General features: G+C 39.3%; 1 protein-coding gene across 1 annotated transcript in view; it reads left to right on the top strand.

Annotated features, from left to right (window-relative positions):
- cpt1a2b (carnitine palmitoyltransferase 1A2b) overlaps positions 1-26,155 on the top strand; it is a 43,272-nt gene extending 17,117 nt beyond the window's left edge. The window contains 9 exon segments of the mRNA XM_062439435.1: positions 2,984-3,172; positions 7,173-7,278; positions 10,711-10,827; positions 21,025-21,189; positions 23,015-23,143; positions 23,258-23,413; positions 24,638-24,751; positions 24,838-24,930; positions 25,752-26,155. Of these exon segments, the coding sequence (XP_062295419.1) occupies positions 2,984-3,172; positions 7,173-7,278; positions 10,711-10,827; positions 21,025-21,189; positions 23,015-23,143; positions 23,258-23,413; positions 24,638-24,751; positions 24,838-24,930; positions 25,752-25,871 (1,189 nt within the window). The 3' untranslated portion in view covers positions 25,872-26,155.
- Positions 26,156-26,611: the final 456 nt, after the last annotated feature.

The following is a 26,611-nucleotide window of genomic DNA, read 5'->3' as shown; positions in this document are numbered from 1 at the left end:
CGCTTACACTTTCCAAATCGTATTCTAACATTGTAGATGTGAAACCATTTGTTTGTTTTGGAACTTGGGGGAAGAGAGAGAGAGAGAGAGAGAGAGAGAGAGAGAGAGAGAGAGAGAGAGAGAGAGAGAGAGAGAGAGAGAGAGAGAGAGAGATGAGAGAGAGAGAGAGAGATGAGAGAGAGAGAGAGAGAGGAGAGAGAGAGAGAGAGAGAGAGAGAGAGAGAGAGAGAGAGAGAGAGAGAGAGAGAGAGGAGAGAGAGAGAGAGAGAGAGAGAGAGAGAGAGAGAGAGAGAGAGAGAGAGAGAGAGAGAGAGAACAGCTGGCTGTTTTTGCTTTGACAGTCCTATGATGGATTAGCTGTTGTGCACAATATTTCACATCCCTGCCTGAGTTTCACACTTTTAGTGTCTTATTATGTTGTGGGAAAACAGAGAGTGAGAAGTCAGGACCGAACACAACAGAGTAATCAAGGGGCCGAAAGAAAGCTTTGTATCAGCCAAAGAAGGAGTGGCATGTCTAGTGAGGTGTGGCATCGTTATAGCGAGGTGTAAAAAACCACACAAGGGCAATAATGGGTCAGAAGGAATGTGCGTGCGTGTGTGTGATTGCATAAAACATTGGAGATTAAGTGCCCGTGTACTCATGGAGATATAAGTAAGCACTTTAACTGTTTCCCTGCGCATGAAAGAAGAATACATGAAACACAACCACACATGTTTTTGTCATGTCTGAACATCTTCGCTTCGTGACAGAAGCCCTCTTCCTTTCCCACTGTTACTTGAGAGGCAGTTAGTCTTGGCAGTGAGTTTGTTTATGCTCACAGCTCACGGCTTTATTTTATGCTAACAGCTCCTCTCCTTTCATTGTGTCATTAGCAGGCGCCTACTCTTTGTGGGTCACATCCTGTGGTTCACCTTATATTGTCTTTAAGCTTTTGGTTTGATAATATTAAAATAGTCAGACTGCCAGGCTCCAATGTCACTCATGTTGGGCTAGCTCATCTCGTTTTTTTCAATTTAAAATAAACAAGATGAGCCAGATTAGAAATTAGATTACAGTACTTTTAAGTACAAGGAAAAGGAATAATAGAGTAGAGGGTGGGGACTTGTCCTAGGGGATGATTGCAGTCTCAGACTTAGATAACGTTTGATTGATGTATTTACTATGCATTATGCATATTGCATTATCTATGAGTCATTTGTTTAAGGTTTGAAAACTCAGACAAAATGAATGGATGTTGTTCACTAAGAGTACTCGCACTGAATCCTCTAATATTCTTTCTACTAATGGCACATGCATTGAGAAAGTGCCTGAATATAAATATTAGCATCTGGCTGTACCATAGTCTTAACTTTAAGCTTCACATTAACACATTTGGTAGATTGAGAACAATACTTAGTTTTCCGCATAGACATGAGAATTGCTTCCTTTTTCACCAGAGAATATCTGTTTTGGATTATGGGGATGTTATCTATGGAAAAGCTCCTGTCTCTACATTGAAATCACTGGATGCTGTGTATCACCCACCCCTGACCTCCTGCCACCCTGTGTCCTCATATTGGGACATTACAATTTGGATTTGATGGATTTTATACTTAATTCTTCTTTACTTTGTCCTCATTCATACACACTTTGAGTGTATAAATGTGGACAACATTCATACAGTGGTAACAAAAGGAAAATATTGTGTAAAAATCATTACAACAAAAACTAGAGGGCAGCTCTTGGCCAAGTCAATCAACAGCCGATCCCTAGACAAAAGTGGCCCAGGTACAAAACCTTATCAAAGTTTATGGTTGGTTATTTATGCTTAATAATGTTTGTAGTTTTATATGCTGTTACAAGTTAGACTAATTTTAGCAATAGCAACAAACCACAACACTGCTAGTCAGGAAGAATTCATTTGAGGAAATTGAGACTTTATTATCATTCATGCAAAGGGAAGATGTAAATGTGAGGAAATAAATAGTTTTATACATTGGTGAATTAATTGTGTTATACAGTAAAATAAACCCATTGTCCCTATATGAAGACATTGGTTATTTTCAAAAGCTACTCCCTGTTCAAAGACAATGCCTAGTTTTTGTACTTACCAGGTCCTACTAATCTCAAATATCTAGGGGTAAATTAAAAATGCATACCAAACAAAAGCTTGGGTCACAGGAGGTTAAGGTTGAGAATGATCCCTACTGTACTCACCACTGCACTCTTTCCCAAAAAGTTTGCTGGCCGGTGAGGCGAGTTCAGCATTGTTTTTTATTTATCTATAAAGCCTTAATACAGTAACTGCCACCCTATATTTAATCTCTTTTAACTATGAAATCACACAATATGGGTACTCGCACACAGAATAGGTTGTTGCTCCACACTCCATTAGTCAGAACTGAAATAGGAAAAATGTCATTCTCTTACAATGCACCTTACACTTAGCACATTCAACAATACTCTGCTGCTTCTACAGCTGAGACCTTATTTTAGACCTTGTTTTAACTGATTGCAGATGTTTTTAACTTCACTGTAATCTTTTTAGTTTACTTCCTGTGTGTCCATTCATTGTATTTTCTTCCATTTACCTACTTAATGTTGTTATCCTTTGTTATTATCTTGTCGCTGTTTGTCCTGAATCTCGACACCATTGTAAATGAAGATTCCTCCTCAATGGTTTGGTGTATGACATGTGTGTTTAACATCTTCATCGATGCCCATAGACGGGTTTCCATGTGGAAGAAGCTGTACTTTCCCAGAAGTTGTACTTTCCCAGAATCAAATGATTAATCTAAATTATAAATTACATCTGCACTTTCTGTTCCCATGAACTCCTCTGTGTTCTTGTAACTTGTTCTGCCAACTGTACTGTTGGGATTTATCTTGTCTTTTTTTTAGGGGCATTTTTTGTCGCAGATGCCAAGATCGGTAATGACCAACAATCAATTACTCTGGCATCGGAAGCATCTCACTGTTTATGTGCTTTGCCCCCACACAGAATTCCTTGGTGTCAGATGAGGAAGCAGTACTTCAGCACTGGTGTGAACAAGAAATCCCTGGATGCCATCGAGAGGGCGGCTTTCTTCGTAACGCTGGATGATGAAGAGCAGGGCATGAGGGGAGAGGACCCAGCTGGGAACTTGGACCGCTACGCCAAGTCCCTGCTCCATGGGAAATGTTACGACCGGTGAGGAGGACACAGGAAAGAAAGTGCACAGCTGTTGAGAAAAACCTTAAGGGTGTTGATATTGCAACCAAAAATGAGTTACATTCTACTAAACTGATCAAATCATCCCAGAAGTTACCACAGCAGGATTCCCCTTTAGTTCCAGTGCAGAGCTGTGGGTAGGACAGAAAGAGAAAGTGAGGGAAAGCAAATTAAAAGCATCTATTTCTTGACCCAGTCTGGCTTCCGAAAGCATCATCCTGCTGCATCATAGAATCGGCATGTCTGCATATCCTCTCATCTCTCTTAATGTCTGTCTCTTTTTCAGTCTGATGCAAGTTTAGCCACTTGTCATACATACAAGTTTTGAGTGTAAAACATACACAAACACGCATTTCAGTAATATTTTAGGACTTATTGAGTCTAGTGCTGAAAGTTGGCACTAAATGTCCTATAAGGAATAGCTTGATGTTTCCCAAGAGTTAGAGATTGGAACACTCTCATCTGTTTGGTTAATACCAAGCTGCTGACAGCAATTGTTTATCATAGATGAGACTATAGATGGGCTCTGTCCAAAGGCAAAGTCCACCCACCAGCACCTCTACAGCTCTTTAATAAACTTATTATATCTCATTTGTTCAGCTCCATACAAAAAAGTGTAGAAAAACAACACATTGAAGTATTTTTCTACGTTCGCATTAAGTTCCTCATGGTGATGACATGACTGTGTTTTCTCATAATACAGCAATTCACATTCATAAATTCCCCATCAGTCATTAATATATGATTTCTCTTATGGAAAACAGACATTCACAATCACTATTTTATGGTCCAGGAGAACATTTTATAGGATATGATGAATGCATGTTTTAATGCTGATTTTTGAATTTTTAAATGAACACAGATCAAATTTGTCCATTTGCATCTACAAAAATGTGTATTAGCTGCCCGAGTCTGCAAAAGTCTGGCGAAAAGAAATGTGTATAGGGTGTTTTTACAGCTCTCAAATATAAATAGGGTTCAAATTTGACCCTGAACAGTATGTACAGTGGCAAGAAGTATGTGAACCCTTTGGAATTACCTAGTTTTCTGGTCATAAAATGTGATCCGATCTATATGTAAGTCACAAGTATAGACTAACACAATATGATTTACCTAATACCACACAAACAATTATAATATTTCATGTCTTTATTGAACACATCCATTAAACATTCACAGTGCTGGTGGAAAAAGTAAGTGAACCCTTGGATTTAATAACTGGTCGAACCTCCTTTGGCAGAAATAAACTCAACCAAGTGCTTCCTGTAGCTGCTGATCAGACCTGCACAACGTTCAGGTGGAATTTTGGACTATTCTTCCTTACAGAACTGCTTCAGCTCAGCCATATTCTTAGGATGTCTGGTGTGAACGGCTCTTTTGAGGTCATTCCAAAGCATCTCTATTGGATTCAGGTTTGGGCTCTGACTAGGCCACTCCAAAAGGCAGATTTTCTTTTTTTGAAGCCATTTACTTCCATGTTTAGGGTCGTTGTCCTGCTGCATCACCCAACTTCTACTGAGCTTCAGCTGGCAGACAGCCACCCTGACATTATCCTGTGGGATGCCTTGATAAACTTGGGAAGCTGTCTAGGCTCAGAGGCAGCAAAGCAGCCCCAAATCATGATGCTCCCTACTAGGGGACGTTGTCGACAAAAATCGATGACAAAGTTAGTCGCCAATGAATTGATGATTTAATAGTCGATAATTGTCGGTTACGTCATCAGGCGTGTTTTTCGTGCTTTGCGGAGCGGTGAACTCCAGCAGTAACAAACAAAAGCAGCTGAAAAACACACACTGCAGCATTAAACAACTTAACCCAACTCTGAGGTGAAGAAAATAACTCTGTGCTCAGTCCGTCTCACCTCAGCAACGCTGCGTCCTCTGTGTGTTGGACAGTGATGACTTTACCGGATCTAACTGGAGGCTGCTCTCCCTGCAGGAGACTGTGCACACCGCACACCACATGTTCTCCAGATATTGTCACCTTTGTCTCAAAAATTGTTGGGAAACCTTGATATAACACTGTGGTGCTGTAGTAATTCATCCGATTCAGTGGCAGTATGGGCAGCCAGCATCTTACTGGGGGCAGCACGGAGCGCACACACGCACAAAAAAACCAATCGGTTTTCTATCGCTCATTTATGTCAATGATATAATGTCACTGTGTGGATCAGTTTACCTTGTAACACTGCGCGCCCTACTTCTACTTTATGAACTAACAGCTTCTACCTGCTGAGATCTCAGTCAGAAGTAGGAGAGGAGCAGCAGTAGGTTGTCTAGCACACATAATTTTGTATGGTAGCCTAATGATGCAAACATTAAAATCAGTCACACCAAATAAACCACAGTTCATACTGTGAATATGAAGTTTCACAGACACATTGTTGTATTTTTTCTGGGTTGTGAGTAAAATCATTAAGAATAATGTAAAAATCAGTCTTTATGGTTATTCCTATCTATCGATCTATATGGATGGCCTTACAAGCTAGAACCACCACTGATCCGATTAGTCGATTAATCGTTTCAGTAATCGTTGACTAGTCGACTATCAAAATAGTTGTTAGTTGCAGCCCTACTCCCTACACCGTACTTCACTGTTAGGATGATGTTTTCATGTTGGTATTCAGTGCCATTTTTACGCCATACATATCACTGTGTGTTCTTCCCAAACAATTCAACCTTTGTTTCATCAGTCCACAAAACATTTTCCCAGTAGCATTGTGGAGTGTCAAGGTGCTCTTTGGCAAACTTCAGTCGTGCACTGATTTTTTTTTTTGGAAAGCAGTGGCTTCTTCCGTGGTGTCCTGCCATGGACCCTGCCTGTTCAATGTTTTGTGTATGGTAAACTCATGAACAGAGAGGTTAACCAGTTCCAGTGATTTCTTCAAGTCTTTAGCTGTTAGGCTAGGGTTCCTTTTTACCTCACTTAGCATTCTGCATCGTCCGTTTGGTGTCAACCGGGGTGGGCGCCCACTTCTAATTTGTCTAACTGTGGACTGGTGAATACCTAAAGTCTTTGAGATGACTTTGTAACCCCTTCCAGTCTTATGCTGCTCAACAATTAATGACTGTAGGTCCTCAGAGATCTCTTTTCTGCAAGGCATTGTTCATATCAGCAGATCATTCTTGTGAATAGCAATTGAGTGTTTTTTATAGGTCAAAGTAGCTCGACACCTTGCCCCAATCTTATTTCATCGATTGGACTCCAGGTTTGCTAACTTCTGACTCCAATTAGCTTACACAAATACTTTTTCTTGCCACTGTAACGGTTAAGCTAAATCTCTGCTGTATGTTGTTCATGTAAATGGTGGCATTTCCAGCAAGCCCCACTCTGGCTTACTCTGTTTTTTGTTTTTTTCAATCAAGCCAGTTCAAAAAGTCTTGGCAGCAGCCACTATCCCCACCTGACATACATTATTATTACTGGCTTGTATGTAAACTGCTGACGCTGGCCTGAATATTTCAATGGTTTCTTTCATTGTGAAAGCCTTATGTTACTGATATGATTTCATCAACAAACAACCTTCACTAGCTACATTCAACTTCATTAAAAAAAATGCCAAAAAACAAATGTCAAATGCAATCGACACAAGCAGCCGCCATTACAGTGCATTCAGTCTGTTGCCACCAACTCACATGTAAGCACTTCATTTACTACACCAGTTGTCCTGCAGCTCAGTGGCCACCGAATTGACGACTTAAGCTAAATTTTGATATGTAGATTTGAGATAATTACTGTTTTGGTCTCATGGCGTTGAAGAAACGGTTCATTTTTTATTACCTGAGGGAAAAAAAGTGGATACAATATTTAACATTTACATGTATATTGACCAGCACATTGATTTCATGATTAAGATATACTGTAACTACACATTTCATCATTTAAATGCTGTTTTTAAATGCGAGATAATCCATGTTCTCAACCCCCTGCTCTCTTTTTATTTGCCATTTCTTTCTCGTCTCCATCTTTCGTCTCTCAGGTGGTTTGACAAATCCTTCTCCATTGTGATTTACAAGAACGGGAAGAGCGGACTGAACGCAGAGCACTCCTGGGCAGATGCACCGACTGTGGCTCACCTTTGGGAGGTGCGTGTTTGTCTGACGGATGTGAATTTTTACCACTGATTCAACGCTTCCTGTTTCAAATAAGTCGAGGAAGCGAAACAGAAAGCATTGACAGTGCAAGAGACATTTTTTCGGAGAATTGGCAGAGTTTAGAAAAATTAAGATATCCAAATTAAGATATCGCAGTATCCCTGCATAATTAGTCTCTACCAAATTTCTGCTCAACAAACCATTCATGAATACCTCATCATCAGTCACATATAAACAGTAAGATTAATCCTTAATGAAGCTTTCAGAGAGCAGAGAGTTTATTCCTCAGTTTTTGCACTTTGTATTTATGCCGAAAAAACATGAATTGTATTAAATGTGAAGAATTTCACAATTAATTATTTTTTTTTAATTCTATGAATAGATATGGTTCAAACGTGTATCAGCTGCACACAAATGTTTTTAAGAGGTTGAAATATTTCCAAAGGACAAAATAAAAAGTATTTAAGGTGTTTTTACAGCTCTAAATTGTAAAAATAGGTCAAATTCGACCCTGAACAGTATGTAAGGGTTATACAGCAGTGCTCAACGTTTGTGTGTGTGTGGGTAGAACACTACACAGATTCGCGTTTGAGAATGTGCTTGCAGCGGGGGGGAAAAACAACCTATTTTCTGAATTTACCCAGCAACAAGAAATACTGTTTTCTGATTGGCTGGTACGTCGCTAACTTGGTACACAAATCTGCCTATGCCTTGCTGGTCATTTCTGTGTATTATAGCCTATATTCATTTCTGTGCAGTGGGATCTATCACTTCTCAGTGTGAGAAATGTCAGGTGTGGCGTGTGAGCGTGTCAACTGCGTGAAACGTGTCTTACGGTCAATGTCTGAGACTTGAGAGCTCTGATATAAACCAGAGGATGTAGCATGCCTGAACAATGGAATGCACGCTAAGGGTCGGGGTTTAGTGTCCAACTCCAGAGTAGTAGTCTTCTGTTTGTTTCCTTATATGCAACTTTCTATTGCTGCCAAACTAGGATTACCTCATTGAACAGTACTTCTGCTGATTGGAACTTTGTGTTCTTCATCAAATTCAATATCTGTAACTGTGATGGAGTTGTTTTTCTTCTCCTCAGGGAACTAAGCTTTATGTAGTCAGTCAGGTCGAGCTTTTTTTCAGTTTCTGAAAAGTGTTAGAATTCCCTTCACTGCCCTAAGAATTCTTTAATCTAGCCTCGATTTGATGCTGAGAAAGCCAGTCTTTGCTTTGAATGATTATTTGACTTTGGACATAGTTCCGATGCCCTTGCTCCCACACATTTCACAGTGCTACTCAGTAATCAATTATCTGCTAAAAACACTGACTGTAAATTAAGTTACTTAAAGGAGCCGCTGTTGAAAAGATCAGATCCTGCTGTGTGTGATCTGACCACATTTCAATAGAAAGGATAGAACTCCAGGCAATCTGACCTTTTGTACAAAGGAATTAAGTTGGTCAATACCGCAAATTTGCTTAAATAGTGCAGAATTTTAAATATTTCTTCTTTATTTTACATGTCATTACTTCTTGTGTTTTTAGAATGTTATTTCCAGGTTTATGTGAAAATACCATAAAAATGGTCCCGTAATGATTTGCTTAACTGGACCGGCATATTAACTGTGTTCGGGTTAGTCTATGAGTTTCAATTAAACCTTTTAGAAGAACAAAGTGACCGTACTTTTATTTTTGGGCTTTTTGCTTTTATTTACATAGTAACTGACAAAGACGCCGACAGGAAGCAGGGAGAGAGAGAGGGCGGAGTCACTGTAAGGTTCACTGTCCTCAGACTCTGTGTCAGTCCCAGAGTCAAACAAAGCATCATCCTCTGTTCCATCCAGTGGAAAAACAACAAAGTTAGTGAACTTCAGATCTGTGCTCATAGCGTGTCTCTGTCACAGCTCAATAAAAGCTACTCATCGGTGCACTTTTGAATATCACGCTGCTTACTCGAACTTGTGTCCCAAAATACTTCAGATCAACACACTGCATCAGCACCCACCTGTGAACCTGCATGGTTTCATTTAGATTTTTCCGTACAGCATACAGTATTAACGGCTGATCAGTAGCCTGTTTTCATTAGCTGTTGACACAGCTGGAGCGTGCAGCACATGCTTGCCACCATCGTTTATAGGTCATATGTGTGGTTGCTCACATCGTTATCTATATAGTTGTTGTTATAGTTATCTCTTAAGTGCCGTCCAGTACGCACTGAACGCTCCAGCTGTATCTGCAGCTAATTCAGAGTTCAGAGATGGGTGGTGATTCAGTGTGCTGTTCAGAAGTATTTCAGACACTAGTTGCTGTGATGTTTCAGTATTTACAGACCAAACTGACACACAGCAGATGTTGAGCGGTGTGTAAAAGTGCGCCGCTGCAGCAGTGACACACAGTATGAGCACAGATCTGCTTTAAAGATCCGCTAACTTTGCTGTTTTTACATTATAATAGAGCACAAAGTTCCAGCATCTTTGTAATAATAAAGACCTATCTAAATAAATCACCTCTGTCATCCTGCTCCAATTTACAGAACATCAGTCCATAGTGAGAGAGGAGCAAAGAGCAAACAATATCGTTCTCCTCTATTGTTATCGTTACAGTTGTGGTGGGGACTCCGCCATCCACTCTAATCAGAACGACATTTAAAACTATACATTTATGATTATCATTATAATTATCGTTCTCGGTGTGGACAGCCCTTTAGTGTGGATCATATCTACATATAACCTCTAAAATGTGGTGCAAAGGGCAGAGGAATTGGTCTGTTGAAAGATGCAATGGAATGAGGCAATGTGGTCTGATGACTCATTATCTTTCTGAGGAGCGGATGTGTACAAACACAGCATGTGTCCGCTGTTGATCGTGTGGGAGCCTGAGATACAGTTTCCATTCAGAATATTTCAGGTTATGCTCTGTATTATGGTAGAGGGGGGGTTTTTTCCAGGTGACGTGTGGGCCTGCTGAAGCACCAATCAGGGGTTGAAACTCTCCATTAGATGCTACATTTATCACACCTACAGTGAGGCCAGCCTCTGTGTCCACACGAGAACGGACCTTTCCACTCTGCGTCAACCGTTGTGGTCGTTTACCATAAACCAAACACCACAGTTAATGAAGTCCATTGAGTCCACTGAATATGCTTCTTTTTTATTTATATATTTGCACCCAGTTCATTCACAGACATTTAATACACACAGTGGAACACATTTCAACCCACAGCTCACGTCAATAAATTCTTCAAAATGTGCATCTTCAGCAGATTTTTCTTTTTTCATGTTGAGAAAAGTACAAAGAATCTGTATCATCACTAGTAGCAATCACACATTCTTTTGTACTTCTACATTCAGTAAAGACGACTAATAAAGGAAATGTTTAAGGAATCTTTTTGTACTGTTTGTTGTGTATGAACGTGTGTCTCCTCCTCCTCAGTTCACATTGGCCACTGATGCCTTCCAGTTGGGCTACACTGAGGACGGGCACTGTAAGGGCGACGTGGACCGCTCACTGTACTATCCCCAGAGGCTCGCCTGGGACATCCCATCAGAGGTATGTGCACCGGCCTCTGTGTGTGTGTGTGTGTGTGTGTGTCAAATTATTCTGCGCTCATTCACGCTACTTATCACCGCTCAGCACCCGACACGAACCACGTGTGTTTACACTGAACACATCGCTGAACACACCTTCTACTGTTCTGATACTTGTACCTGTTTGTACAAGCTCTTTGAAGCTCTCTGCCACACCAACAAGGTTGTGTTAGCTCAATACTCGGATTTCAGTGGAGCTGCTTGTATGCAACTCTTATCACATCATATGACGTAATAGATATGCCTGTTTCTATTTGCTGTTATTTGTCATTAGTTTAGGAGCATGTTCTTCATACCGTGCTGACTTTTGGAGCTCTCACGAACAATTCTTAACCCTTACATACTGTTCATATTCAGACTATTCACGGTATCTCTGATAAATCACTCTCCCAAATTTCTGCACAACAAATCATTAATGAATACCTCATCAGTCACAGGTTAATAGCAAGATGAATCCTCAATGAAGCTTTTTGATAAATAATCATCAGTAATGTGGATATAATGACTAAGTGGATAATAAAACTGTCTGTTAAGCTCAGAAAACGACATTTTTACTGTAATGCAGCCTTTAAAAGCAGGAAAAGACACTTATTCCATATCAGGCTATTACGATATCCAAAATCCAAGACGATATCTATAAGATATCACAATATCAATATAATATTGATTTATTGCCCAGCCCTACTGGACAATATGTAAGGGTAAATACAACGCTATTTTGTGTATCACGTCAGATTCCTCTTTACAAACCAGACTCTCAGTTACACTCAGAAATGTAAAAGAAATGATATCGGTAAACTGTTGTTTTACTCTGATGGCTCTGTGGGAACGGAAGGGAATAGCTGACTATCCAGCTGTGATGGATCAGTGACAGCAGTGAAGCAAACGATTCAGTCAGCAGCTGTATGACAATATTCACATCAGGGACATTGAGCTCGGGAGTTAGAGAAGAAGGGTGAAGGATTCAGAGGTTATTGTCTAAATAAATCCCAACTAGGTCTAGAAAAAAAGATCATGTAATGTCAAAACCCACCAGGCCCACTGTGGGTGTGTGTGTGTGTGTACTCAGTGTAAATCAAAGGCTCATTTCACTCTTAATCCATTTTCCATCGCGAATCGTATGTGTACTTGACTTGTATTTTTCCATGTTGGCTGATAACGTTGACTTTGATAACATTGTAACCGTAGATTGAGATAAATTACTCCAAATATACTGTAACTAGTCTTTTAAGGCAAGTGGATGAACGAGTGCGAGACTAAAAACCCGTTCTTACCTCTGCAACCCTCGTAAAGTCATGTTTTAACACCAAATCTTTCTTATTTGACTTATGCTCCAGTACTAGCATATTAGCCTTTGAAGAAAAGGGGAGGGGTTGAGGACAACAAGAGAGTGACCCTGCGTAATATATTCCATGAAATGAGGATGGTTATCTAGATTAATATCAGAGCACGAAATTCAGGTCTCACAAAATTCCTCAATGGATGTTAATATTCAGACAAAATGTTTTGTTGATTGACGGAAGAAGAAACAATTGGAGGAAATTGAGATTTATTTTAGCCTTCCTCCTTTTTTTTTGCCCCAGGTTAGGTGTGGCTCCACAGTAGATATACAACACAGGGACTGAAATACCAACAAGCAACATAATGGGAAGTGCAGCCATCCCTTAGTAGGTCAGATTTGAACCAAAATCAGACAGCATAACTTGCATTAGCTCTTTCATGTTTTCCTATAAACTAAACATGAGATATACATGCAATAATCATTTAATGCTATATCCCTCCAGCAAGAGCTTTCACTTCAGATAAATGACTTTGATGTTGGACTAGGTCAGTTTAACTATCTTATCCTTTTCCTCCAGGAGGGCTCACTTCTTATCAACTTTCACATGCTGTCATAACAATCACAGGAAACCTTTGGCTTCTGTAATTTTCTACAGGAGTAGATAATACTCACATGCAGTATGGAAATAATGGTGCCAAACACTGTTCAACACGTTATCGAATATGATCTCAGGCATTCCGATACTTTACCACCACCTAGATTGACTGTGGAGTGAAGTTGTATTGTGGATGACTGCAGATTGTACACGTGCAATAATACACTTTTTAAAGTCGTTGTGAAAATGGTCACATGGGAGGTTTGAGGAAAAGCGCCTTTCCTGATGCTGCAAGACTGATGAACTCTGCCAGAGACTGATTCTGAACTGCAATGAACTCTTGCTAACTCACTGCTACTCTTATTATGATTTTAACTATGTATTACATCTCTCAGGGCATGCTGGAATGTTTTTCAGCCTGTAAGATTTTAGACTTTATTCATTTCTTAACAGATTTATTTATTGACTTATCATGTTTTATTTCTTCTTTTTTATCATGATCAACAGGACCTGAGTAGGGTATTTCGTTTTCTTTCATGTATCTACATTGCTGGAATGACAATATTGATCCTTGACGCTAGCGTTGGAACAACTGAGGTTAGGGGCCTTAGATATAAAGTATCTCTGTGTGTGAATCACTGCAAAACAAGGCTGAAAGATATTTCCTGGGTGGGCACAAATGTGCACAAAGTTGACTGTAGCAGGGGAGGTTTGTTGGAAGATATGTTGCTTAGTTATGGAACCGATTATTTGATGTGGAAGAAAGTAGGCGAAGCGGAAAGGTTTCCGTCAGGGACATTTAGATGTATTCAGACCCGGGCATTTATCGGACACTGCAATAAGTAGATATACGTTACACACACACACACACACACACACACACACACACACACACACACACACACACTCACACACTCACACATATATACATACACACACACACACACACACTCACACAAACACATATACACACACACTCACACATATACACACATACACACTCACATACACACATACACACTCACACAAACACATATACACACACACTCACACTCACACATATGCACACATACACACACTCACACATATACACACATACACACTCACACAAACACATACACACACACTCACACATATACACACATACACACACACTGACACATACAGACACACACACTCACACATGCACGCGCGCACACACACACATACACACACACACACTGACACATACTGACACATACTGACACATACAGACACACACACTCACACATGCACGCGCGCACACACAACACACACTCACACTCTCGCCTCTGTATGTCTGTGTAGACATTTAGACTGAGCAACTGAAATTGCTCCTCCAACACTTGATGAGTCAAACAGGAGAGGAACTTATTTCCAGTGAAACCTGTAGATATGTTTGTAGTTCATGCTCATGTAATTTGTGTTTGATCTAGACTTAGACAGCAATGTCAGTAAAATAGTTGACAGACTGCACAGATATCTATCTATCATAATAATAAAGTCAATAAACTTGAACTAGACCATGACTATGACCAACAGAGAGAGGAATAGAGTGCACATGTGGGGCCGCAGATCAAAAAGTATAAAACATAGCCAGACCAAATTACACACATCTATAGATGAGACTTGTGGCTACATTCTGACGTTTGAATGGAGTCTGTAACTGAAAGTATGCAGGAATAATATATATATTTTGAAAAGCCTGAAAAATCGTAGAAAATCACACATTTAAGGGCAAAATGTGCACTTCCTGTTAGATTTAGGTCAGTGGTATCGGCGCGTGATTTGTAAGTCTTGATAAGACAAACAATTGAGTTTTGGTTTGATCTTTCTACGACATTCCTATTAGGCGTAGTGGCCGTTTTACTGTCTCTAGGTGGTGCTAGAGAGGTTTGGGGTTAATTTTTCCATTTTATCAAATGTATGGCCAGGCCTGATGTGCGTGGTGAATTTGGTCTGTCCTGGAGCATGTTTAGGTGGTCAAATTTAGGGTCAAATTGGAGATAGACTCTCCTCCCATTCATTGTTTATGGGAGCGTTTTGGCGAGGGTTTTTGGGCACTTGACCTTTGAGGGCTTCTAAAATCCAAACCGGACGAGTAATGAAAAAGTTGTTCAGATCGTTTGTGCAGCAGGGTGTGCTCAGTCAGCTATTTAAGTTTGAAGCCGCCACGATGAACGCCATAGGACAAGATAACGTTTGTAGGAGGCAGAAAATTGTCGAAAATCCCACATGTAACAGCAAATTGTGCACTTCCTGTTGGATTTAGGTCAGGGGTGTCAGTGCGTGATTTGTAGGTCTTAGTGTTTTTAGGTGGCGCTAGAGAGTTTGACGTTGTTTGTTTTTCCATTTTATCGAATTTTTTTGGAGTTTTGGAGCAGGTTTAGGGGGTCAAATTAAGGATCAAAGAGGCGGTAGAATAATACTAAACGACACAAATACAATAGGGTCCTTGCCTCCAGGCCTTTCGGTTCGGTCCCTAACTAATCCAAACTAAACAAAACTGGGTTAGTAGCTCATTACCATCTTAAAATTGTAAGATACTAAGTCATAACTGGAAAAAATCATTGAGTATGGACTGCCAAATTATTGCTTAATCTGTCAATGTGAAATCACCCTTAATCTTGAATTGACCTATCCAGGAACAGTCAGACATTAGGTAACTGGTCGCTATCATGTTGGTTGGAACCATGTGAGATGCTGTGCTTTTACAAGTTAGTGCATATGCTGTGATTACAAACGATGTTATGTAATGCATTTTAGCTGCCAAGTACTTTTGGTGTCTGTGGTGGCCAGAACCTCCATGTGAAAGGAAAAGCTGCCATCATAACCAACAATGAGTTTTTAAAAATACAAAGGTTCAAAGTTCAAAAGGCATGAACTTGATTTGCTCTTAAAATCTTATTCTGAAACTTGACAGTTAACAAATAGTGACTAAAGGGTTTAAAACTAATCTGAAAAGGGATTGGTAGAAAGAAAGGGCAAGCATATATCATTCACAATGGCAATTCCAGGTGCATTACGCAAGGCACAAAAGGACATTTACAGGAAATATAGAGGTGCAAGGCAAGGCAAAGCAAGGCAGCTTTATTTATATAGCGCATTTCATACCTAGGGGCAAGTCAATGTGCTTTACATATCTCAGAACTCTACTGGGTTTATATTCTACTAACATGTCATTCATGTATTCTGGACCTAAACCATTCAGTGATTTGTAGACCAGTAGCAGAACTTTAAAATCTATTCTATAGCTGACTGGGAGCCAGTGTAAAGACTTTAGAACTGGAGTAATGTGCTCTGATCTCTTTGTTCTGGTTAAAACTCGAGCTGCAGCGTTCTGAATGAGCTGTAGCTGTTTCGGACTTGGTCCCTAGTTTTTAGAGAGAGCGACTCAAGATGTTTACTGACAGCAATCCTCTTTATCGACAAAAATAATGACCTCAGTTTTGTCCTGATTTAATTGATTTAATCTTGGCTATAAAAGGAAGATTTGAGATAGGTCTGTAGTTGGTTAACATGGAAGCATCCAGCGTTCTCTTTTTTAAGAGTGGCTTAATGGCAGATACTTTTATGGGTTTAGGAAACGTGCCTGATTGAAGTGTGCTATTTATTATTTGTACTGTATTAAATTCTGACATCGCAGTTGAGTTATTCCTGGGAGGTCTTAAGGGATTGCATCATTTTATAGTTTTGTTGATTTGTATTGATATTTAACCTTATGTACTGGATATTTCACTGAAAAAGCAAATTCATTGCATTTTTCTGTGGAAAGGAGTTCTGGAGCTATCTGTGTAAGGGGTTTGTAAGCTTATCAACCATAGCAAACAGAGTACAAGTGTTGTTGATGTTCTAAATTTTTCTCCACTTACGCTCTGCTTTCCTGCATTCTGTTTTTAAAACCTTTACCATCATAGTATTCCTCCATGGTGTTTTCTGTCTGCTAAAGGTCGTCTTAGTATTAGTTTTAATAGGTTCAACAGCATCCATTTGAGATTTTCTAGTGAAATTTATCCAGGAGTTCATCAACTGACTCTGCACTTACAGTTGGTGACATAGCTATAGCCTCTATAAACTTAGCACTGGTTTTCTCATTTATGTACCTTTTCCTAACAGACACCGAGGTTAACTGAACATTTGGAATGATCTGTAAGTCAAAGAACACACAGAAATGATCAGAAAAAGCAAAGTCCTTAACATCAATAGAAGAAATGTCAAAAAGTAGAAAGCTCCAGCAACACGTGTAGTATGCACAACTTTAATAGAACAACGTGTTCCAGCTTGTGGCCGACCATCATCCCTTTTCCATGCACCTTGGAATGAATGACTGAATAAACTTTATTGTCATTATACCAGTAGTACAGAGACATGTTTGTGAGGCTTTCTCTCAATACATTTTTTTTTTTTTTTTTTAAAGGCAGACAAACAAACAAACAAACAAACAAACAACAAAATAAAAAGTAATACAAAGAAACACAATACTATACAAATCTAAAAGAGATGCAGAGTTGCACCATCATGGAAGTAGTTGTGCCAGAAACCTTGACCCTGTTTCTGAAGCATGGCAGTATAAAATGACTTGCTCCCTATATGGATATAATAATATATACCCATGAAGAAAGTATGGTATGAATGAATGCTGCCTCTCTGTTTAATTTTGACTTGATTGTAGATCGTTTTTTTCTTGAGGGTGGATAGTGTTAAAGCAACTTGGAGATGTATTTGAACCGCAAATTCAGTGACTTTAAAGACTGGTTGCTTTAATTTAAAATCAGTTCTATGACTCACTGGGAGACAATGTAGAAACATGTAAAAAGACTGTTATAGTAGTCTAAACTGCTGGAGATAAAGGCATCCATGAGTTGTTCTGGGTCTTGTTTGGACATGAATCCTCTCATTCCTCTGTTGTTTATGATATGTAACAACAGGTTTCTACATGTTGTGTTGAAAAGAGGTTAGAAGTGTACCTTGAAGTTAAATGACAGTTAGGTATAACAGGTCATAAACCCAGAATATTTCACACAGCTGTCAGAGTAATCACTTCTATTGCTATTGCACATATTTAGCTATTGTTGTGGTCTGAGCTATTCTACTTGCTAAATCTTTCTCTATGTGTGAGCTCAGTCCACGTGTTCGTTTTGATGAAAAAATAGGAGAAGAATATTCGGTCTCAACACGCTATTTATTTAACAGTAAATGTATAAAGCATATACAGAGCTTCGGGTCCATTTACTCTCCCTGACGTCAACAGCATCTCTGTCAGCGTTCGTAAATTTCTGACTCCTATCTCTTTCCCTGACCTTCTTAAATAGAAAAACAGAATGCAAATTGAAATGTGAGTTGTGCCATCTCCTGCTGGGCCGTAGGTCTGGCTTCATCCTTCATCTTCTGACTCCAGGATCTGTGACCTCCCTGTGAAAATCCCTTACAGGTGGGGTAAGGTGTGATTCCCGTGTTGACCCCTACAGAATCTCCAGAAATTCTGCGGGGGGTCTTTCAAGGGTTCGTTCCCATTGCCCAACAAAAGGTTAAAAGTTACCCATACAAACAAATCCAGATGTTTTCTGACCCTGTTGTTACCAGCTGTGTGATACTGGTTCCCATGCTCTTCACATGTCTTGGGTGTATTCCTATCCTTATGACACACATCATGTTTTCACTGTTATACATTGTACCACATTTAACCATTGAAACAAACAATACAGTACTAAATCACATTATCTGATATTTTAGCATTTGACAAGTTATAGCATATATCTACACTATAGTAATCATTAGTAATTAACAAGCTGGTTTTGAATGACAGGTTCTCTGCTATCATGTTGTTAATATATATATGTGGTATAACATTTGAACTGTGGTGGAATAAGTGCTCAGAACCTTTGCATGAGTGATAGTTTCAGTACCGCAATGTAAAAATACTTAATTTCCTGCATTTAAATCCTACTTAAGCAAAAGCACAGAAGTATTACCAGCTGAAGTTACTTAGAGTATTAAAGGAAAGGAAGTGGTTTTGCAGAAAACCGTGTTGTCAACAAATTTGACTGCAGCACTTTATTGGAGTAGCTGCTGGAGGTGGAGCTGGAACTGCTTTTTGAGAGTCATGAGATAAATCTGAAGTAAGAAGAAAAAACATAGTTCTGCTATATTAAATTGAATTTGGATTCAATTTTTCAGAAATGTTTGTGAAATATTGGAGAGTTTAACCTCTTTGGACCTTTTCATGATTTATTGTTATTTATTTGAAACCATGTCAGGAGAACTACAAACAACTCAAAGACATATAAAATATAGTAAAGACATACAAATACACACAGGGTTTTTTTGTAAGGGACAACAAGCCCAAAAGTTTAATCTGGTTTAATCTTTAATAACATGTTGTATTCATAAACTAATTATAATGTTATCTTTTGTTACATCTTTATCTGAGTAGTAACTAAAGCTGTCAAATAAATGTAGTGGAGTAGAAAGAACAATATTTTCCTATGAAATGTAGTGGAGTGGAAGTATAAAGTAGCATCAAATAGAAATACTACCTTTCTGAAGCTGCTTTGCTGTAATAAATGAAGCATTCTAAATTTTAACAGCAAGCTTTTTATTTCTTACTGCAGATGTATATCAGTTCTTCACATCGGTTATCAGCCTCCTTGATCATACTGATAATTGGCATTGGAGTCAGCCCTGAAAAATGGATTGGGATGAATGCTCTGTTCGTGTATGCTTACATTCTAGTGGGAGTATTGTTTGTTTTAATTAAATAGTAATCGGTGATGCAGTTATGTAAACCAACTTGAACGTGAACTTCTAGGTGGTTTCTGGTAGCAAAAGTCCAAGAGCAAAATTCCCACTGACATCACCGCTGCAGCATACGCTGTCTTTAGGTGTGATTGAGGAAGTGCAGTGGAGGGAGAGGTAGGGGAATTTCCCCTCTCAACTGGGTCTGAGATGATGCAATGCCAGTTTGCTATTACAGAATCTTACTGTATAAATAAATGGAAGAGGAAGCGTGTATGCTCTCTGTCACCTTTTTCAGCATATACTCACCGTTTTGCCATTTTTAACACTTTATAGTGTTAAACTTCCTGAGGGGATGTACACGTCATAAAAGTCTGAGGTATTGCATGGTCCAGTTAGGTATGTCATATCAGCACAAAAAATGGTTTAAAAAATAACTAGAGGGCAAGGAACTTTGCCAACATTTTTTCATTTTCCAATGAGGTTCATTCTGCAGTCTCATTCCCAAGAATCTCTCTAAATCCCAAAAAGACCCTTTTACTCATGTTTTTCTTGTCTGGGACATTTTATTTCTTCACCCAGCTGAATATGGGATTGCACTGAAAATATACTGTTTTAAATGAATACTGCTCCACAGTCTTTAATTAAAGATTAATGTCTCATATGTGTTTATTCTCAGTTAAACTGTAATGCTGAATGAAATATTGCCCTGTTACGCATGCAAGACACATTTCACTTCACTTTTTCATCCTATGCCTTGGTTCATGAAAAGGAAGCCTGTTGTGTGGACCCAACTAGCAGATGTTTTGGTCAGTTGAAGACTTGCTGCTGTCCAACACTAAAAAGAAGAGGCAGAAAGAGGAAGGACAAATAGAAAAATAAAGGAACAAAGACTAACAGCTACAGCCAAACTAGCAGCTTGGTATGGTATGTAGGCTGCAGGTATGGTGTAAATGATTACGGTGAATAGGGATCCAGGCACCTCTCCAATAGGAAAGAATGGTGTTTAAACCAATATTACCATGTTAACTGCAATCGTGGCATTAAATGGTCTCAAAATGAAATGGCCCAGACCCAGAGGACTAATGCTGTATGATATCCAAACACTGTCACTTTCTTGTCTAAACAATCTGTGTTTTTTTGGGTGGCACCCAAATGTATAAAGGCCAAAGTTTAATAGAACAAACTCTAACTCTAAAGTCAGCATGAACAAGCCCTGTGTTTGTCAATGTCCGCATTAGTGAGTTTGTTGCATTCCCCATTGTTGTGCCAGACACACCCAGCTGACATTTACAAGTTCATGGCAAATCACCTCTTGTATTTAATGCTCCCCTCTAGACATTGCTTCAAATGTTCTACTTGGATTAATCATTTTCATCTGCATTTCATTTCTGCAGATTAATGCAGAAAGCATTTTATTTCATTTTGGCTTTGGGCCAAAGCACCAAACAAATAAGGGAAAGGTTCAAATAACCTTTGTTCCAGTTTTTACATCTCTATCTCTGTCTCTTTTTGGTTATGTCTGACAGGTTCAAGCTCAGGTATGCAGATCCTTGGCGGCCGCCCAGGCGCTGGCAGATGATGTGGACTGTCATGTGTTCCCTTTCAGAGAGTTTGGAAAAGGACAAATCAAGAAGCTTCGCGTCAGCCCGGACGCATTCATACAGATCGGCTTACAGCTGGCGTACTACAGGGTAACAGAAACACACAACACACAACACACACTTGAGCTTAAATGTTTCAAAGTACTGTCGGCGGTATCACATTGACAGAAATGTTTGCTTGTGGTATTTTCCACAAATAACAATCATGGAGAGTTTAGAGCTGAATCAAGAGCATTGTTTCAAGGTAAACTAAATGAGCCTGCTAAATTGTGTTGGGATAAATAGCACTATATTGGGCAATAGCAGAACTCCAGATGTGATGTCTTCATTTCATTAGAACTCATCCACATATGGTTATGATTAGGATGACCCATTATTTTTTCTTATCCAGCAGTAGCATGCATCAGTACAGGAAACATACAAGAGAAAGGCTTATAGTATTATCCTTACAGTTATGTTGGCAATATCAATATATGACATTTGGTTTTCCTTACAACACTGATGCTTGTGAATGTATTTTTATTTGCTTGTTAAAAGGTTGAGTTAGTTATTTTGATAGCAAGAAAATCAAAGTTATAAATCATAATACTTATTTAAAATGACTTACTACAAAATATGTTGTTCTATCCAAATAAAGCTGAATAAAACAACTTTAAATCTACACTACACAGTTTGAATACATCAGTGCTGGATTGCTGCCTTTTCCTGTTGGATCATTTCCATCCTGATCACATGATAACAAGTTAAAGATTCTCCACTTTATAACTGGATTGTGGACTGATTGGCTGGTTGAACTTCTGATTACATGTTATTTCAGTTATTAAGTTTGGTACATTGTCCAGTCCTATGTCCAAACCAAGCAGCAGCCACCATGGCTTAATATTGAAGCCAATGCCAAGTGCATCAAGAGTCAAGTCTACCAATGGCTGTTAAGAAAAGTCAGACTATGGTTAATTCAGAAATACAATGTCATATCTGTTTACAGTCTGTTACCATAATCTGCTGCCAAACTGGGTAATTTCCTGTCTGCTTTCCTTTTCTCCATTTCATGGGTGTAGATTTGGACAAAACTCATCACCATAATTTAATCATAAAATCATTTCAGCAGCAGCCTGAGTAGCACAGACACACACACATACAGGCGAGCAGAAGCCTCCCAGAGATGCTTGAGATTTGAAAACCTTACAGCAGCGAGTCACAGAGCAGCACATTATCTGCAGGTTTCTACACATTTACTGTGACGGTCTATGACACATCATTTCTAAATATTAATTTTGCTCTGAGATTTATAGTCCATCAATAAAATAAAATCTAAAAATCAGAAAAAATTAAATAGGTCAATTTTCAGGCAAGTTAAAACATTTTGCGGTGTACACAGTCATACATGTATATGTGTGCCAACATGTGCTTATGGAAGAGAAAGAATGATAGAGAACAAGTGTACACATGCAATTATTTTGTCTGCACTACAAAACATTTTTGAAAGATGAAAGCAAACTTACACCCAGTCTTTTCTATCTTTTTTTGTTTGTTTTTCGTCTTTCCTGGACAGTTCTGTGTGGTTATGTTTAGTCTTCCTGTTTATAGATATGAATGCAGTATATCTCTCTTGCTCTGCTATTTGAGTCGCACTCATCTCATTCCTTATCTGATGAGCTGAGACATCTGATGAGCTTGCTTTCCACCCCTGAATATTGTCTGGCCCTTTCATTTCCTCTGTTATTTGATATGACCATCTCCAGCTGTAATGTAATTTGATTTATTCACAGCTTGATGACAATATTCAAATAAAACATAGTCTTACACAGTTGTATTACTATAGATAAACATACATGTAATAGATGAGACAGTCTTCAAATGTGTGTCTTTAACAATTACCATATCTCTTTCATTCTACCCACCCCTCTTTCTCCAGGACCGTGGCGGTTTCTGTTTGACTTACGAGGCATCAATGACCCGTCTGTTCAGAGAGGGCCGAACAGAAACTGTGCGATCCTGTTCCAACGATAGCTGCGCCTTCGTCAAAGCCTTAGAGGGTGGAGAGGTACTGATAAAAAGCAAAAGCAAAATTTCAAACTGTTCTAATCCGATGACCCTCATGTCAACCCAAGCTAAAGTTAACAGTCCATGTCAATGAAAGTGTGATTTGTTCGGACAGACGGAGGACCAATGCAGACGTCTCTTCAAACTGGCTTCAGAGAGGCACCAGAACCTTTATCGACTGGCTATGACTGGAGATGGAATTGACAGACACCTCTTCTGCCTGTACGTGGTCTCCAAATACCTGGGAGTGGAGTCATCCTTCCTCAAAGAGGTAAGCATGTGGTTGTGATCATTGTTTGGCGTTCCCTAATTAATTTTTGGACCCCGATTTTAATTGTCATGGACACATGGACTCTGCTAACCCTAACCCTAACCTCTCCTATTGCATCTGCTATTTTGGTTCATCAAGTGCCGAAACATGAAGTACAAAAGAGCTTGTTGAGGTGGAATATAGGTGGTGATCAATAAATACACTCTCAGTCAGTCACGTCACGACCTCGAATCTTGATCTCGAAGCTTGAGACAATTAAATCCTCAAGAAATGAACACCCACATTCATTCATAAATCAGTGGATTTATTTATTTACTGATTCCTGCTTTAACCACATCAAACTGGGGTTTTTGATTGGTAAGCGTTTCTAGAAAATAGTTGATAATGCCTGTTCCTGTGTTGAGTCTACAGTACCCAATGAAGAGACCAGACAAATCTTTCTTTAATGCATGTTTAACACAAACTAAGGTTATCTCCCTATACATGCATGAGGTGAAGACAACCAATGGACCGAAAAGGCACAGTTTATATAGCTGTTTCATTACATTAGGGTGACTTTCCCAAAATATGGCCTGGGGCTTCTTAGGTATTTTTGTCCTGACTTGCTGGCGTCCTGTCTTAGACCTTGGGCCTCTCTCGCTCCCTGAGATGGTCATACTATGCTGTGTATGGAAACATACCAACAATAGTTGATCGTTATCGTTAACATTAGTCTGTTATTACTGTGCATACATTTCGAGTTTGCTCTTGTTGAAAAAATCCCCAAATTGGTAGCAAAGTACGGTAGAAACAAAGGTTCTATTGAGACGCTCTTGACATGAGACATGGACTTAAATATGCACACAGACCGGTTTTGGGCAGATTTTTGTTCACTTATCATTGTTGACAAAAACCAGGAGATCCTGTTTGCCAGTGTGAGAAAACCTCAGTGAATGATCATTAATCACAAATGCAATTGTAACATCAAAAGTACATGATAAAAGTGCTGACAGCTTGATGATTTAGGCTGATTATCCCAAGATCACGTGTCGCTGCAAACTCTTTCATATATTAGTCCTGAAAACAATCTGCAGATATCGTAAATCATCAAAATCCACTCGCGGTTAAAACTGAAAGAGAGATGTGTACGGGATAAGATGATTTATAAATGTTGTCTGCAGAAAGCAGATTTACATGTTCCCACTTCTTCCCTTTCTCCTTGTCCGCCTCTATCAAACGCTCCAGGTTTTGTCGGAGCCATGGCGTCTCTCCACCAGTCAGACCCCGGTTCAGCAGATGGAACTGTTTGACCTGAAGAACAACCCGGAATACATATCGCTGGGCGGAGGGTTCGGACCTGTGAGTGGAGGCACAGTGCAAGTTTTCCATACAGCCAGAAGCTTATGGTCATGTAATAACTCTTATCTCATGTGGTGTCATGTCAGGTCGCTGATGATGGCTACGGGGTTTCATACATCATCGTCGGTGAAGATATGATCAACTTCCACGTGTCATCCAAATACTCCTGCAGAGAGACCGTAAGTAAAAACTTTCACAATTTCACCATATTTTAATACTTCAATCAGCGCTTCGATATTCATTTACCGTCTCCAGCTGTAATATATTTGTCCCACTCATACAGTACATTAATCTTTGAATCATTCAAGAAGGAATCCATATATGTAGAAAAGAAAGTAGGAAGTGAGAACAGCAAAAACATACAAATTTCAACTCTTGATCACAAACTGTTTTCTGAACTGATTCTTTCTGGTGGTTTGACAGTGACAAACGTTTGTCACAGTACTTCTAATCTTTTTTTTTGTCAAGCTTTTTGTCTGGCATAGACACCTTTATTTAGCAGTAGACAGACAGCAAACATGGGAGAGACAGGGGGCTGTGACATGCAGCAAAGGACCTCCAGCCGGAATTCGAACCGGGGTCGGCTGCGTATGTGGCATGCTCTAACCACTCGACCACCTGCGTGCCACTTCTTATCATTTTAACTGAACATTTATGATCCAGATGTTCAACTAATCACTGGAATTTAAAAACACTGAGTAGGTAGTATCAACTGGCTGAGAAATGGCAGACCAAAGCTGAGATCATAATGTCCACTAAATTAAAAGAAATACTTCCATTTATTCTTCAACCACAAAGCACATGATGGGATACAACAGAAACTAAGGAATTGCTTCATCGTCTGTTTTCAGTTCCCTGTTTGTAAAAGTAGTTGACTCATTGAACGTTAACCACTTCTCTTCCGTCTCCACATCATCTTACATCCTACAATCATCTTTCTCCACTCTTTCAGTTTCCTACAATTTTCTCAACTGTTGTCTCTGCTATTTCTGCTTTTCAGGATTCCCACAGGTTCGGAGCTCAGATAAGTAAAGCTCTGCAAGACATCATGACTCTCCTCTCTGCTGACACCAAAACCTCCAAAGGCACAGCCAAGGCTCAATCCAAGAAGCTTCTCTGAAGATAGCTGAGAACACGTCGCAAAGCTTTTAAAAGTCCAAAACATTCATTTAAACCATCAAAAGTTGATTTAATGGGAATTTCAAGGGGAAATCCCAGCCAAATTCACAGCTGCTCTTTAATTTTACCTCCCACAGTTTAAGACACAGCAATAAAACTTGCAAACTAAGGACACAACAAGCCCAGGTGTTGATTGATAGGTCATCTGCGTTGCATCTGATTCACATTTAAAGGCTTTCATTAACAATAATATTTGACTGCTATTCAGCATGAAAACACAAAGGTTTTTGGCATTATTATTAGTTTAGTAAATCTAAATAAAAGTGACAGTTTTTTGGGGGGGGGGGTTTCTAGGTTTGCAAGCGAACTCAAGTACCCATGCAGTGCATTCATAAAAATGTTCTGTTTAGTCCACAAGTCTGACAACACTTTTCTATTTGAGTGAATGGGAAAGTGGTCTCAGAATTTTGGACACCACAGTATTTACTGCTTAAAAAAAGGTGGTTTAATAAGGCCGATAAGAGTCTAGCAAGATTAATCTCTATGGACATGGGAAGAGTTGCTTAGAGCCCTCCAACCAAAATAGCTCAATTTCTTTACTGTCATTTAGTTTGATGTACGAGATGGGACTTGAAGTGTACGTGTTAGACAATGACAGTCCTATGACAGCCTGATGGAAATTACTAAGTCAAATGTTTTTTCCAGTTAATTGTTACTTTTACCCATCACCTGATCTCCGGT

Source organism: Scomber scombrus, chromosome 18 (genome assembly GCF_963691925.1).
Source record: "Scomber scombrus chromosome 18, fScoSco1.1, whole genome shotgun sequence".
Lineage (NCBI taxonomy): Eukaryota > Metazoa > Chordata > Actinopteri > Scombriformes > Scombridae > Scomber > Scomber scombrus.
This window is presented reverse-complemented; position numbering and strand designations above follow the sequence as displayed.